The sequence below is a fragment of the Nothobranchius furzeri genome, chromosome 15, assembly GCF_043380555.1.
Source record: "Nothobranchius furzeri strain GRZ-AD chromosome 15, NfurGRZ-RIMD1, whole genome shotgun sequence".
Lineage (NCBI taxonomy): Eukaryota > Metazoa > Chordata > Actinopteri > Cyprinodontiformes > Nothobranchiidae > Nothobranchius > Nothobranchius furzeri.
Window position 1 is genome coordinate 43,859,924 of NC_091755.1, and position 15,623 is coordinate 43,875,546.

A 15,623-nucleotide genomic window follows, 5' to 3' on the forward strand; every position below is an offset into this window, starting at 1 on the left:
CTCGAGAGGCACAGAGGATCGCCCCGGGGGGCCACAACCAGCAGCCGGCAAAGTCCCGGATCTAAAAGAGGGTCCGAATACGGTGAGGCAGTCCACGACAGATAGCGTTTGATGCATCTTTTCCAACGAAACCTAAGTTTATTCAAACCATCACTTTTCACTCAGACACCTGTTTCTTCCTGAAGCAAAATCAGAAGCTTCTTAAAACTATAACATTTGGTTATTAATTTATTAAAAATTAATATCTCAAATTTATATGTAGGATGGTTCATCTTTCATAAAAGAGCATAAACCATTACACTACATAATTGGCATCTACAGACCTCGCCCTAACACCCCAGCTTCCACCTTTCCTACAAACAACAAGTCATGTAAAACAGCATCTCATGAATCAAAAACTTGGTTTTGATCTGCAAAATCTATCATTTTTACATTAATATAAACTGAAACTGTATTCAATAATGTGCATAATTTATGTCATTTTGTAATGGGAGGAAGGATACAGGCAGAGAAATTATGTCCCTGGAAATTGAGGGTTGCACGTTCAAGCACCATTCAGTCTGTCACAATTTGTGTCCTTGAGCAAGACACCTCACCGGTGCTGCTTCTTAGTGTGCCCCAGAGCTGCTGTGGCTATGATGTAGCTCAGCACCACCCGTGTGTGCATGTGTGTGTGACTGTTGTGTTGTAAAGCACCTTGGGGGGGTCATAGGACTGTAGTAGGAGCTATGTAAACACAGACCATTTACCAATCCATGGATTATATTAAATAGGTTCATTTTGTTTTTTAATCAACTAATATTACTTTTTTTTATCCAAAGGGTTCAGATGAAGGCAGCTGGACTTCTTTAGCTTCTTGAAGACGTTTCACTTCTCATCCGAGGAGCTTTGTTAATTCTGACTGGAATATGGGAGAGTCCATTTAAGAAGCTGTAGCTGTTTAACGAGCAGAAACTACTCTGAGTACCCCTCCTCTCCATCCCCTGATGAGTCGTTGTGTTGATTAGACACAGGAAGGTGCAAGCTAGACTGAAGCTGCTCAGGAATGAGATTCAAAGCTGCATTATAGGTTCTGGACAGGTGAACTCTAAGCCCCTCCCCTTTTTAAAGTGGGGTTTTCCCATCTGACATAACACCAGGAAGCTACAGCTTATAAGCTTGACTCTCCCATATTCCAGTTAGGATTGACTAAACTCCTCAGATGAGAGGAGAAACGTCCAGCTGCCTTCATTTGAGCCCTTTTGGACTACCGTGAGCTGGATGACCGAGAACCTTCACCAGCATAACGTTTTTAGGAAGACCGACAGTTAGATGACGCTCTGAGGAAGACTGAAGTGTGCAATAGAAACTGTGAGCTGGTTGAAATTAATCTGACACAAGCAATCAAAAATGAAGTGAGTCAGAAATGTGCAAAGATAAACAACCGGAACAATCACAAGTACGTGACAGCACATAACGAGCTGGAAGAATGATTACGATCCCAAGAGTTTACGGGATAAGAAGAAAACTTCATTCCCAGATATAAAGATCAGTGAACAGCTGACGATATAACAGAATGATTCTAGACAGAAAGTGTGGATGTGCTGACAGAAGGCCTCCTAAAACTCGGATGTGGAACAAAATATTACAAACTTGACATGTTGCAGGTGGAAATAGTTTGTTTACATTACAGCGTTTGTATGAACCTACAGTCTTTAACACTTTAACAGCTTTAAGCACCAACAGTAAGAATCATCGTCCTGATCTGTGTTTTCCTACCTCCAGTCCTTCCATCCTTAACAAACCGGTTTGCTGATGAAGTGAGAGAAAGCTTTCACTGCTGCTGCCAAGCTTGTCTCTCAAAGCCTCTTATAGGCTAATGCCAGGCGGCACAGCGGCACATTCAGCCCGCCTCCCTGCCCCCATCTGTGGGAGGGGTGGCCAGGAGAAGGAGGAGGGAGCATCTAGCAAACACAATCCACCCGAAAGCTAACAGCTGGAGACAAAGCTAAGGTTTCAGCTCGTTTTGTAATCCGTTCTTGTCTGTGAGTGTGGTGAAAACGAAGCGAACAGCGTTTCTTGTTCTTGGTACATGAAGTCAATGTTCTCTTCACTGAACAGCAGAAACAAATGAGCCATCATGAGTAAAAACAGTGTTATCTTATCTAGAGTCATGCCCTGATGGGCCAAAGCCATGTTCCCAAGCTGCACTGCTGCTGCCTGCATGTGGAACAAACATCGTGTCCAAAAGTACTAAACAACTTTTATGAGTCATATGAATCCAACATTTTCAGTCATTGTCTCTATTGTTGTTTTATTTTACTCGTTTGCCACAAATTGCAGTTTTTGATCATCATTTTTTATTATCAAAAATATTTGCAAAAAATATTCAAATATCCACTTAAATTCACCTGATAACTGAAGGTTTTCATCATCATCATCATCATCAACATCATTCAGCTGCAGGAACATGAGGTTGTGAGTCTGAACAGCGGATCTGTATCTGACAAATAAATTTAAAGGACAAGTCAGCAGTAACTCATAATCAATGGGAATAACGAGGTTTGGGAGGAAAGCCGAAGTACAAAATCCAATTTAAAACTTAACTTAAAGAGACAATATTTAGTTTTACCATTCATGTATGGAAATATCCATCAAAATGTTGTTGAAAATGGATGAAATGATGTCCAGTTGTTGAAAAATATTGATGACTTCGTAACATATAACCATGAAAATCAGGTCTAAAATACATGGAATCGGGTCTAAGTCTCTGGCTTTTTGACCCTAGTGAGCATCCGTTGGTAAGGTCTTACTCCAACACAAAAATACTGCTTGTAGCAATGATTTGGGTATCTACTGCCCCCATCGCCAGAAAAAAATACACACTGTCCCTTTAATGATCAGGCCGACAGATAATATTAAGCCTCGTTTCCAGCCCTATGGAAGTGTGTGCACAAGAGTGTACGTGTGTGGGTGGATTATTATCAGGTGATGATCAGCGGTGGGCGTGGCCTAAAACCAGACTACTCTCCTAACAATGCTCTACAGTGAGGTTCCTGTCACAGTTTGTTGTTTTGGAGCCACATGGATACACATTCTCACCAAGTTTGCTCTTTGTTGTTTTAATCACGTCCGGTTCCCCGTCTTGCTTCTCCTCATGAGCCCAGATCAGAGAGAGAAGTTGAACTATTAATAATCAGGGTCCTTTATCTCTGTTTGCCTTGGAATTGGGAGGGGTTTCCTCCCAGTGGAACACAAAAGGTGTTTGAAGTGAGAAACGGCTCAAGATCAAGCCCAAGCTGACAATCTTAAATAAATAAAACTAACTTTTTTTTTCTTGAAAAGCTCTTGTTCTGGGGATGCTTGGTCGGTCACCTGGACTGTGCTGAGCGTGGTGATTCTTCTATGAGACAACAGAAGCATTTAACTGTGATGACCTCAACAGCTTCTTGAGTAGCCTTGCAGGTATTTTTCAGTTACCAGATTGTGTTCTTTTTTCTCTGTCTTCAGTTTCTGCTTCACAGCTGAGCTCCTGCAACCTAGCCTGACCAGCCAGCCTGACCAGCCATGGAAGTCTTCTGTTCAAATAACCCCACCCCCTGAGAATTCCAACCGAGCCAATCGGCACAGATCAGCGTACATCACACACCGCGATGCTGAGACTCTCATAAACATGGCGTCTGAAGCCGAGTCTGCTGCAGCTCCTTCATCTGGTCTAAATGACTTGGATGTCTTTAAAACCACAGCAAGAAGCTCCAAAAGCCTTTCTTCTACAAACAGATGTCTACCGTTGCCAGACGCCATTTTTGACTACAGCTAAAAAACTGCAGCGTCCCGCGGTGCAGGTGGCCTTTCCGTCTTTTTTCTGATTGGTTATTTTTGAGCTGGCTAGTCCCGCCCCTCAAGTGCCTCTTTGCCTGTGAGTAACCAGACTCCCTCTCTGTGCAGAATTAAACAGAGGACAAGTCTGGCAGGCCAGGCTAAGTGCTACCAACTCATCGTTTCCACCGGTTCCCTGCAACCTGGCACTGGCACAAACCACACCTCCTCCTAGAGCTGGCGGCTGGTCTCTCCCTCCGATATATGACCAACCTTCTACTATTTAAGTATGTTCTGGTGAAATCTCCCAGTCTGGTAGATGCATCTAAACGAGTGAGTTTGTTCTGTGGAGCCAAGCAGACTTTAAAGATTTACAAATGTGTAATTTATTTTCCTGTGAATCAGATCAACTCTTCTCAAACATGACTGATTCTCTAAAGAATAATCGCAAAAGGCTCACAGAAGATCCAGTGTGAGGCTCTGGGACAATTCCTCCCTGTGTTCTGGTGTATAGTGTACATAAGCTGTGTGTGAGCACTAAGAGCAGTTTAACTCCAGTTTCAGGATTCCCAGTACAGTCAGACTCGTCTACCGCTGCAGAGCCCCAGTCACACTCAGTGGGCCGAGTACAGTAGCCACTGACCAAATACTGTTCTTCTGCTTGGCTGCAGCTGTTAGTAAATGACTATATGCTCAGGCAACAGACTGCATCATCTGTCTGGCCCTCAACTCAGCAGATATGCATCCTCCTTGCAGGTTTTTTTAAATCTCTTTTCTGCGATGTGGTCAGGAAAAACACAAACAGAAAAATGTGGTTTAGAAAAATAATTCCAGTAAATAAAAATGCTGTTGACATTTTCAGTGGAAGATTTAGACAAGGAAGTGAAGCTACCTCTGTAACGCATACCATCTAGTCTGGATTTGCCAAGGTGATGAATGGAAGACTGCCTTTAAGACCCCCCTGGGTCATTTTGATTATCTGGTGATACCTTTTGGATCGACGAACACCCCTGCTGTTTTTCAGTCACTAGTCAACAACATCCTGGTTGATTATCTGAATACATTTGTCACTGTTTACCTAGATGATATTCTTGTGTTCTCTAGGTCCCCAGAGGAACACCGATGCATGTGTGAGCCGTACTTCAACGCCTTCTAGAAACTCGACTTTATGTCACGATGGAAAAATGAGAGTTCCACAACCCATCAGCCTGGTTCCTAGACTTTGTGTTGGAGAGTGGGAGGTTTCAATCAGATCCAGATCCTCAAATCAAAGACAAGACTGGAGTTTTCATCTTTGGACCGGAACTTCAGAAAAAGAAACTGCTTAGTCAATCACCTGACCTGAACGGCATTAAATTAGTCTTAGGGAACAAAGTAAGAAACCTTGGACATGTCATTCAATTCCCACTTTAAACAGGTCTGTAGGATTTCCTTTTTCCACCTTCAGAATATTGCTAAGATTAGAAGCATCCTTTCCAGGAGTGATGCTGAAAAACTAGTTCATGCATTCATTACATCAAGACTGGATTACTGTAATCCATTACTCTCAGGAAGTCCACAGAATGTAGTTAAGTCTTCAGCTTGTCCAAAATGCTGCAGCTAGAGTTCTGATGAGAATTAAAAAGAGAGATCATATCTCTCCTGTCTTAGCTTCCCTACATTGGCTACCTGTTAAATTCAGAATAGATTTTAAGATCCTCCTTCTCACATATAAAGCTCTTAACTCATTCACTGCCTTTGACAACAAAAGTCGTCATTTTAAATTAAACCAGATGATTAATGTTTGCATTGACGAATTCCGAGTAGCCATGTTTCCAACTGACTTTTAAAAGTATGGAGGGAAGGACTGTCTCTTATATTAACTGGTAACTTATTCCACTCACTGCATCCCTTAATTGATAAAGTATTCTGTGCAAATGTAGTTTTCCTATATTTAACCTGGCAATCCCTCGTGAGGACGATTGGGTATTTCTGGTACTTTTTTGCCTTTTAAAGTATTCCAGTAGGGGTGCCGGTGTGTTGCCTGTCAGCGATTTGTAAATAAGACAGAAGTTTTTAAAAGTCATAAAATCATTAAAGGTTAAGAAGTTTTCTAATGAGCTTTGAAAGAAAAGCGTCTGGACTTTTTTGAGTTGCTTAAAGACGTTTCACCTCTCATCCGAGAGGCTTCTTCAGTTCTAAGGTCAAATGGTGGAGAGTCCCAGATTTAAACCCAGTCAGAGTTTCCCCCCGAAGAGGGAACAAAAGACCCCCTGATGATCTTCTACATAAACACATGAGCCAAGGTGTGAGGGTGGGTGTGGGTCCTATTCAGCCAGAGTTTCGGGTGAGCTCATTGTGAAGCCTGGCCCCACCCTATCATGTGAATTCCTGAGGTCAGATGGCCCAGGATATGCGTGGGCGTTGAGGCATCTGGGAAGGGATCTCAAAACTGGATTATAGATGGCAGACAGTTGGTGTCGTAAACCACCGCCTCTGTTCAAAGATGGTTGCTCACAGTGGACATAAATGGCTTCCTTTACTCCTCTTTCAAACCATCTGTCCTCTCTGTCCAAAATGTGAACGTTGGCATCCTCGAAAGAGTGACCTTTGTCCTTTAGATGCAGATGAACTGCTGAGTCCTGTCCCGTGCAGGTGGCTCTTCTATGTTGTGCCATGCGCTTGTGAAGTGGCTGTTTGGTTTCTCCGATGTAGAGGTCTGGGCATTCCTCGCTGCACTGTACAGCATACACCACATTGTTCAGTTTGTGTTTAGGAGGTTTGTCTTTCGGGTGAACCAGTTTCTGTCTGAGTGTGTTGCTGGGCCTGAAGTACACTGGTATGTTGTGTTTGGAGAAAACCCTCCTGAGTTTCTCTGATACACCGGCTACATAGGGGATGACAAGGTTGTTAAGTCTGTCTTTCTCATCCTCCCTCGCTGGTGTCTGGTCTTCTTTTCTGTGCATCTTTGCTGACTTTATAAACGCCCAATTAGGATAGCCACATGTTTTAAGTGATTCCTTTATATGTGTGTGTTCCTTCTTTTTACCTTCCGGCTTAGAGGGAACATGTTCTGCTCGGTGGTGTAAGGTCTTCATTACTCCAAGTTTGTGTTCCAGAGGGTGATGTGAGTCGAAGAGGAGGTACTGGTCCGTGTGTGTGGGCTTCCGGTACACTTCAATGTTGAGGTTGCCATTTTCTTCAAGGTGCACAGCGCAGTCCAGGAAAGGCAAGCAGTTGTCCTTTATCCATTCTTTCGTTCTTTTTTAAACACAGAAACAGTTTTGTTTACCTGTTTGTAGCTACAGTTTCGCCGACAGCTGCCGGCTTCTTCAGGCTGACGCTGATGGTGGCGCGTCACTTCCTTCTCCGTTTATCTGCGGGCAGCAGAGGACGTTGTCGCCCTCTACTGCCCGCTCTCCCCTCTCCGACGATGCAGTCCCATGTGTGGTCCAGCGTGTAAACTCCGTCGTCCCTGTTCATGGTCCCACATCCACGTCTCCTTATCTCTATTGCTTCCTTGATCCATCTTTTGTATTTTTGTTGTTCAGTGGTTATGATCCGTGTGTTGTCCCAGTCCATTATATGGTTTTCTCTTAAGCAATGATCTGTTACGGCTGACTTTTTTATTGTACTTTCTGCTTCTTCTTTTGCTGCTCTTGTGTGTTTACGATTTGCCTCTTTCTCGCACTCCTTTCTGTGTTCTATTGTTCGTGTGTTGAGTTGGCGTCCCGTTTCTCCTATGTATGTTTTATTGCATATTTTGCATGGGATTTCGTAGATGACTCCACATTTAAGTCCAGCTGATATTTTGTCTTTTGGGTGTACTAGTATGTTTCTAACTGTTGTGTATGGCTTTGTTGGTGTGTTTATGTTGTGTTTTTTCATTGTTGCTCTAATTTTTTCCGTTATGCCTCTGATGTATGGTAGGGTTATCACGACGGAGTTTACACGCTGGACCACGCATGGGACTGCATCGTCGGAGAGGGGAGAGCGGGCAGTAGAGGGCGACAAAGTCCTCTGCTGCCCGCAGATAAACGGAGAAGGAAGTGACGCCACCATCAGCGTCAGCCTGAAGAAGCCGGCAGCTGTCGGCGAAACTGTAGCTACAAACAGGTAAACAAAACTGTTTCTGTGTTTAAAAAAGAACGAAAGAATGGATTTAGAAAGACACAGCAAGAACACACCTAAGTTGTCCTTTATGTTTTCCCTGGTGAACTTGATGTTTTTGTCCACGGCATTGATGTGCGTAGTGAAGGCTTCCACTTCTTGTGTTTTGATTTTGACCCAGGTGTCATCCACATATCTGTACCAGTGGCTGGGTGCTCTCCCTTTGAAAAAGCCAAGAGCCTTTCTTTCCACTTCCTCCATGTAAAGGTTGGCTGCAATAGGTGACACGGGGGAGCCCATGGCGCAGCCATGTTTTTGTCTGTAGAAACCTTCATTGTATGTGAAATATGTAGTGGTGAGGCAGAGGTCTAACAGTGTGCATATCTGATCGGGTGTGAAGTTGGTCCTGTCCTCCAAGGTGCTGTCTTCTTGTAGTCGTTTTCTGACAGTCTCCACTGCCTCCGTAGTGGGTATGCAAGTGAAGAGGGAGACTACGTCAAAGGACACCATGGTTTCATCTGGATCCAGGGTAAGTTTCTGGACCTTGTCAGTGAAGTTGGTGGAGTTCTTGATGTGGTGTGGGGTGTTCCCCACCAGAGGTGCAAGGATAGTAGCAAGGTGTTTCGCCATGTTGTAGGTGACTGAATTTATGCTACTGACAATGGGTCTGAGAGGGATGCCTTCCTTGTGGATCTTGGGAAGTCCGTAGATGCAGGGTATGGCATCTCCTGGATAAAGGCGGTGATATGTCAGGCGGTTGATGGTTTTGTCCCTTTCAAGGCCTTGAAGGCAAGCTATAACTTTCTTTTTGTAGCTGCTTGTGGGGTCTCACTTTAAGGCTTCATAGGTGTTTTTGTCACGGAGGAGAGTAGTGAGCTTTGCGTGGTAATCCGTTGTGTTTACGATCACGGTGCACCTTCCCTTATCAGCTGGCAAGATAGTGATGGTGTGGTCTTTGCTCAGTGATGCGACTGCCTTCTTTTCTTGTAACGTGAGGTTAGGCGGAGGGACTTTGGCACTGGAGAGGGTGGCTGAGAAGTTCATCCTGATCTGTTCTGCTTCTGTCTGAGATAATTTGTTGATCCGTATGGCAGTTTCAGTGGCTGTGATGAGGTCCACTATGGGCAACTGTTGCGGAGCAATGGCAAAATTGAGTCCTTTGGCTAATACGTTCATTTCAGGTTCAGTGAGGTTCCGGTCTGAAAAGTTCTTCACCCATTTTCTTCAACTGTCCTCCGGTGTAAGTTCTTCTCTGCGTTGTGTAGATTCAGACTGAGGAGTGAGTGTTTTTGAAAGCAGGTTGTGCAATTTCCTGCATTGTCTTTCTTTTCCTTTGGAGTGTTGGGCCCACTGAGCCTTCTCCACAAACATGTAAACCTCTTCTAAGATTGGAGAGGGTAGAAGGGGTTCCAGTTCCTGCAGAGTCTGGCGAATCTTGCTTTGGAGGGCATCTATATTGAAATGGACCTGACTTATCCTTTCACTTAGAAGCTGATTTTGTGCTCTTCGTAGAATTAAGTCCGCTCTGTGTCCTCTGACAGTGAATCCTAGGCGCAGGCTCTTAGGAACAACTCTGCTTTGTCTGCATCTCAGGTTGAAACGGAGGTGGTTCCTGTAATCTGCTAGTTTTCTAGATTCCCTTTCATATTCCCGCACCAGTTGAAGGGCGTTCCTCCCAAAATGTACGGCAATATGTTAAGAAGTTATGTTTTTCCTAAAATCTTGCAAATGTGATAGGATGGCGGTTTTTGGTCAAAAGTCTTTATTGCTTTTCTATACCTTTGTTTAATTGTTTAATTGCATTTTTAGAAAGCACAAAATTGCCTTCCATTACTATGCAGACGATACACAGATGTATCTCCCGCTAAAACAAAAAGATGGCTGCAGTATAAAATCTCTAGCGGTTTGTTTGGATGAGGTAAAATCTTGGATGGCTTTTAACTTTTAAATGTTAATGAGAAAAAGACAGATATAATTGTCTTTATTACTGGTACCTCCAGCAGGCCCACTCCTGTGGACTTAGGCCCCCAGGCTCTGCACAGAAAGCCAACCGTGGCCAACTTGGGTTTTAAAATGGACAGTGATTTGGACAGTCAGATCAGTGCAGTTGTAGAATCCAGCTTCTTCCATTTGAGACAGTTGGCAAAGGTAAGGCATATTTTGACTAAAGAGGATTTTAAAACTAATCCATGCTTTCATTACAACTCGTCTGGATTACTGTAACTCTTTGTATTTTGGTATGAGTCAGTCCTCACAGTCTCAACTTAAGCAGGTGCAAAATGCTGCTGCTCGACTTTTAACAGGTGCAGGGAGGAGTGAACACATCACTCCTGTTTTATCGTCACTGCATTGGCTTCCTGTCCATTTTAGGGTTAATTTTAAACTTCTTTTATTAGTTTTTAAGTCTTTAAATGGTCTTGCGCCGCCCTACCTCTCTGAGCTACTGCACGTTCACTCCTCCTCTCGGTCGCTCAGGTCATCTGATCACTTGCTCCTGGTCGTTCCAAGGACACAGCGTAAGCTCAGAGGGGATAGGGCCTTCGCTGTTGCTGCTCCCAGACTGTGGAACTCTTTGCCGGCACATCTTAGGAACGCCTTTTCACTGGAAACCTTTAAATCATCTTTAAAGGCCCACCTTTTTAGCTTGGCTTTTAACACCGTATAAAGTTTGGATTTCTATTTGATTTTAGTGTTTATGTCTTAGTGTGCTTTTAATTTTGTACTGTATTCTATTTTATTCTGTTTTATGCTTTTATGTTTTATGTTCAGCACTTTGGTCAGCGAGGGCTGTTTTTAAAGTGCTTTATAAATAAAGTTGGCTTGGCTTGGCTAATGCAGACTCACTGGTAAATGACCATGTTGTGGAACTATATTCAATGTGGGATAAAATCATACAGTTAAGATACAGTTTAGCTGCTTCCTGTGACATCAATGGTCTTATTTTTTATAAATGACACAGATTACAATTTAGAGGTTTAATTACTTGTTTGATATGTTTTTTGAATGTAAGGTTGCAGTCCAAGGTGACACCCAGATATTTATAATTTGTAACCAACTCCAATTCCTCAGCTTCCAGGAACACTGAAGACCCAGACCATACTTTTGTTTTCTTAACCAGAGCAGATTTTACAGTTTTCTTTTTTTGTAAACTTCATGCACACGGTTTTCTTTGTGTTCAGGGGAAGACAGTGTTCATTTAGCAGGTTCGGATTTTGGACATGGCGTTTGTAAGCATTTCTGCAACAATTTTCTTGTCCTTACCCTGAACAAAGATCCCAGTATCATCAGCATACATAACTGTGTTAAGTTCAGGGCATACAATCGGTAAGGTATTTATGTAAATAGAAAATAGTATTGGTCCCAAAATTGATCCTTGTGGAACTCCGACCTTACAAGTAACAGAGGCAGATCTGACACCATTCACAGTAACACATTGTGTTCTGTTGTTGAGAAATGATCTAAACCACTGAATGCAATCACTTAAGTTGAAATAAGTGAGTTTTTTCAATAAGATTTCGTGGTTTACAGTATCAAAGGCCTTCTTTAAATCCAAAAATTCTGCTCCCTCCTATGGATTTGTATCTAATAGACCCTTAGACATTTAGCTCGTTATGCGACAGGTTAGAGCACAGTCTCATGTTAGAGATTTGGCATGAGAACATTGAGATACCTCACATGCTGATGGCATCTAAAAATATATTTTTCTCAAAATAAAGAATAATTTTAATCACAAATGAAACGTACAATCGTAGAAAAACCTCCTCCAATCAGTGTTCACATCCTGTTCTCACTGATTGGATAGAAATCCCTCCATCAAACTGTGTGTGTGTGTGTGTGTGTGTGTGTGTGTGTGTGTGTGTGTGTGTGTGTGTGTGTGTGTGTGTGTGTGTGTACATACAAGTGTGTTGTGAACTGTTGTGATTTTGCTCTGATGTAACCATCTTTACGCTGACAAAAATGTGACTAAGTAACTTTTACTTTGAGTGCATTTTATTTACGATACTTTTTGCTTTTACTTGAGTAAAAATTTAGGTAAGTACTTTCACTTATACTTGAGTAAAAATGTATCAAAGTATTGGTACTTGTACTTAAGTAGGAAATTTTAGTACTCTTTCCACCTCTGGGTGCTTCCCACTACCCATCAAAAATCTTATCTCTCTGATTTAGTAAGAGCTTATAATCTATTTTTATCAATAAGTCATGTGATCAATAGTTTCTGATTAATGTGCTTCTGAGTATTAACGACTGTTTTAGTCTGTTCTGACTGCTTGTACATGTTATATACGAGAACTGTCCTTTGTCTTTATGCGTAACTGTTTTATCTGATTTTATCTTGTTTGTTTTACCTCATCTATTGTTCTTTGGTGTAAAGCTAACTGTGTGTCTGTTCTGCTGCCTCTTGGTCAGACCGTTGTTGTAAATGAGAATGAGTTCTCAATCCACTCTTCTGGTTAAAGAAAGGTTAAATAAAAATAAAGAAGCTGTGTTACGACCCGTCTAGGCGAGCCACAACAATATGAGTGTGGATTACCCCTTCTACCCTAACCCTAACCCAAAGCAACCACACGCTCTAAGGACATAATCAAGGTGTTTATTTACAAAACGGCCATTTATTCTTTTTACATTCTAATTTACAGGCTCAGAAGTGAATCTCTAATTCAACAACTGAGGTAGGAAATCAAACGCGGGTGAACCAACGCCTTGAATAACAAACAAAACGTCCTTTTCTGGTTTGTAATCTAACCTCAAAAAAATAAAAGGGAAAGAATGACGTCAGCTTACCTCCCTGGACAACAAAAACAAGAGACTAGAAAGGGTTTAACAGAGAAGGCAACTCACCCCTAGGATTCACCCGTAGGTCCCTCTGAGCACAACACACGAGGCACCAACACAAGCGGTGGCTGGTTGGGGACAGCTGACAGGACATTCACAGCTGCTTCTCATCAGGATGCTTTCAGGGAACTCATGGTATCCAGCCTCCAATCAGGTCACCTCTGGGCTGAATGACAACGAATCAGGGCACCTCTGAGCACCTGTGGACTGGAAGTGATATTTAATTACAGCCATTATTATCAGAGGGACAAATTATACAACAAAAGAATACCTTACGCCTCAGGGGTGCAGCAGGCTGTTGTTCTTCTCTTTCCTGCTCTGGCTTCATTGAAACAATTGAAGGGTCACTCCATGTGTGCCCCATGTGAGTAAGGAGGAGGAGGAGGTGGGGGAAGAGAATGGGTGATACTTTACAGTATTCCTTTGGGAGAAGCAGCCACTCATTTACATTGCATGGTGTGGATAATGTGCAGTGTAAACAAAAAACTGCTTACAGTTGAGTGCTTTAAACCCCACAAATGATTCTGTTGGGTGCCGCGAGATATCATAGGTCTCAATCCGCCGATGCGTCCATCTGTTTATTGGGTGGCTGCTGGGAGATGAGAGACAAGTGACAATATTTGTGGCATTAAAAGTGGGTTAGGGTTCACACAGCCTTGTACATGTCTCAGCTGAACACTAGAGGGACCACTCGGCTCTCTGACTAACAGGCGTGATGACATCAGTCATTCCCTCTGAGAATTGCAGATTAAGAGCTATTAAGAGGAAACAGAAGGTGCAGATTGTATATATGTGTTTGAACACATGATTTGTGCATTGTTGTATTTCCATTGGTCTCAGAGACAGGAAAACTTGGAGACAATTACATTTTTGGTCCTTTTTAAAACACAGAAAGGTTTTTTTTACCTTGCTGACACAAAACTGTCAGCAAGGTAAAAAAAACTTTTCTGTGTTTTAAAAAGAACCAAATATGCTGTAAGAAACTAGACACAGCAAGACCATACCAAAGATGTTTAGGAGACAATTAGTTGAGCTGATGGTAGTTTCAGTAAATAAAAATAAAACTAACGAATGACTCTAAGTAGAAAAGCTGAGCTGAGGATACTCTTCTTTTACCAAAACCATTTAAAATCTTTAACCTCTGTTCTAGACATCTATAGTCTACATCAGGGGTGCCCAATCCTGGTCCAGGAGGGCCGGTATCCAGCTTTTAACCCTTTTTCAACACACCTAAATTCAACCAGCAGGTCATCAACAGGCTTCTGTAGAGCCTGACGAACTGTTGCACAGGTTATTCAACCACTGAATCAAGTGTGTTGGAGCAGAGAAACCACTAAACCTGCTGGATACCTGCCCTCCAGGACCAGGATTGGGCTCCTCTGGTCTACATCTATAGCAGGTCAAAATTCTCACTGTTAGACTCCAATGATATATTAAACTGAGATTTTGTTATTGCAACAATCAGCAATTTATACAGAAAAATCATGACGATCAAGGGTTAGGGTCAGATGTGTACACCCCACTGTAGCGCTTTACTCCTGACCTCACACAGAGGCTGCAGCATGAAGCCTGATTTATACTTCTCCATCTGCGTTGGTGCGGAGACATGCAACGCCATGCCAAATATTCAAATATCCGTCAAAAGTGACGGAGATTGCGACCTTTGATTGGTCAGGATGCCGCTTCCTGTGAATTTGTCCCCAGCATCGCCGCTGCTCCATTATAAAGTAAAACGATATTTAGTGGCAGACTTGAAGAACTCGTTGTGGAAAAGTCCAACAATATGAACGTTTATTCACTCGTGAGTGAAGGAGTACAAAATACGGATCCAGCGTGGAAAACGTGGGTTTAGAGGTGGCAACCGCATGAAGAGGTGGAGGAGAATGAAGGACAAATTTGTCCACGTTAAAAGTCTCTGAAATATTTAAACACATTTAGGGACGGGTACCGAATTCGGCACTTTTTAAGGCACCGACCAAATTCAGGTCCGACTGAGTAGAGATTCACGTCGTATGAAACGGTGCCTTGCTTCGGTACTCGTGCCGCGTGCCAGTCGTCAGTCACTGTGGGCGAGCTGTAAACAAAGCAGCACGGCAGCGAGGAAGCGTTCTGAACTTTGGGTGCACCTCACTAAATGGGTTGGGTAACTGGGTTGTGATGAAACCAGCAACAATGATCTATGTGAGGCATCATCATCCTCTTAATCTGCTCCGGTACTTCAGTAAATTGATTAAGATAACACTAGCTTGATATGCTAGCTTCCATTCAGCTAATGGTGCATTCGCTTTCTCCTCGGAACTCTGAAATTCCAACTAGAAGAAAGTGAATGTGCTCTAAAGTTTGGCTTCACTTCACTAAATGCGATAGGCTGTTGGGTGATGATGAAACCAGCGACAACGATCTGAATATGAGGCATCTTATTCTGCTCCAGCAGCTAAATAAACTGTTTAAGATAATCTTAGGTGTGTTGTTGCTGTGCGTTATTTCTAATTCCATGTTGTCGTTCTTTTTTAAAACACAGAAACGGTTTTGTTACCTGTGATTGATGCTACAGTGTCGCCGGCTGCTGGCGACACTGTAGCATCAATCACAGGTAACAAAACTGTCTCTGTGTTTTAAAAAAGAACGACAACATGTTTAAGATAATGTTAGCTTGATAGTTTAGTTTTTGTTTACATAGCTAATGGTGCGTTCATTTTCTCCTCTCAGAAATTCCAACTTCAGAAGAATTACCAGTTTGAAAATGAACTGCAAAAGGAATGAAGATCCTCAGTAAATTTAGTTCACAGCAGAGATGTTTGGGGCAGCAGCAGCTCAGGTGGTACAGCGGGTTGCCTCATGATCGGAGGGTCATGGGTTTGATTCCAGCTCCCGCCAGGGGTATCCTGCTGCTGTGTCCTTGG

The 15,623-nt window shown here is 42.7% G+C and overlaps 1 protein-coding gene across 14 annotated transcripts in view; it reads right to left on the reverse strand.

The window, feature by feature from the left end:
- slco4a1 (solute carrier organic anion transporter family, member 4A1) overlaps nt 1–15,623 on the reverse strand; it is an 80,320-nt gene that overhangs the window by 54,663 nt on the left and 10,034 nt on the right. For 8 of the 14 annotated variants that reach the window (XR_011516676.1, XR_011516675.1, XR_011516677.1 and 5 more), the window contains exons 2-4: nt 13,215–13,312; nt 12,997–13,141; nt 12,727–12,927 (exon numbers count right to left, since the gene is read on the reverse strand). Coding sequence is in view for 8 of the 14 variants with exons in the window: in XM_070544880.1 (XP_070400981.1) it covers nt 12,727–12,814 (88 nt within the window). In the remaining 6 variants the exon portion in view is untranslated. Of the gene's footprint in view, nt 1–1,758; nt 4,547–12,726; nt 12,928–12,991; nt 13,142–13,214; nt 13,313–15,623 lie in introns of those variants that run through there. The other 6 variants (XM_070544877.1, XM_070544881.1, XM_070544879.1 and 3 more) reach the window with 5 other exon arrangements.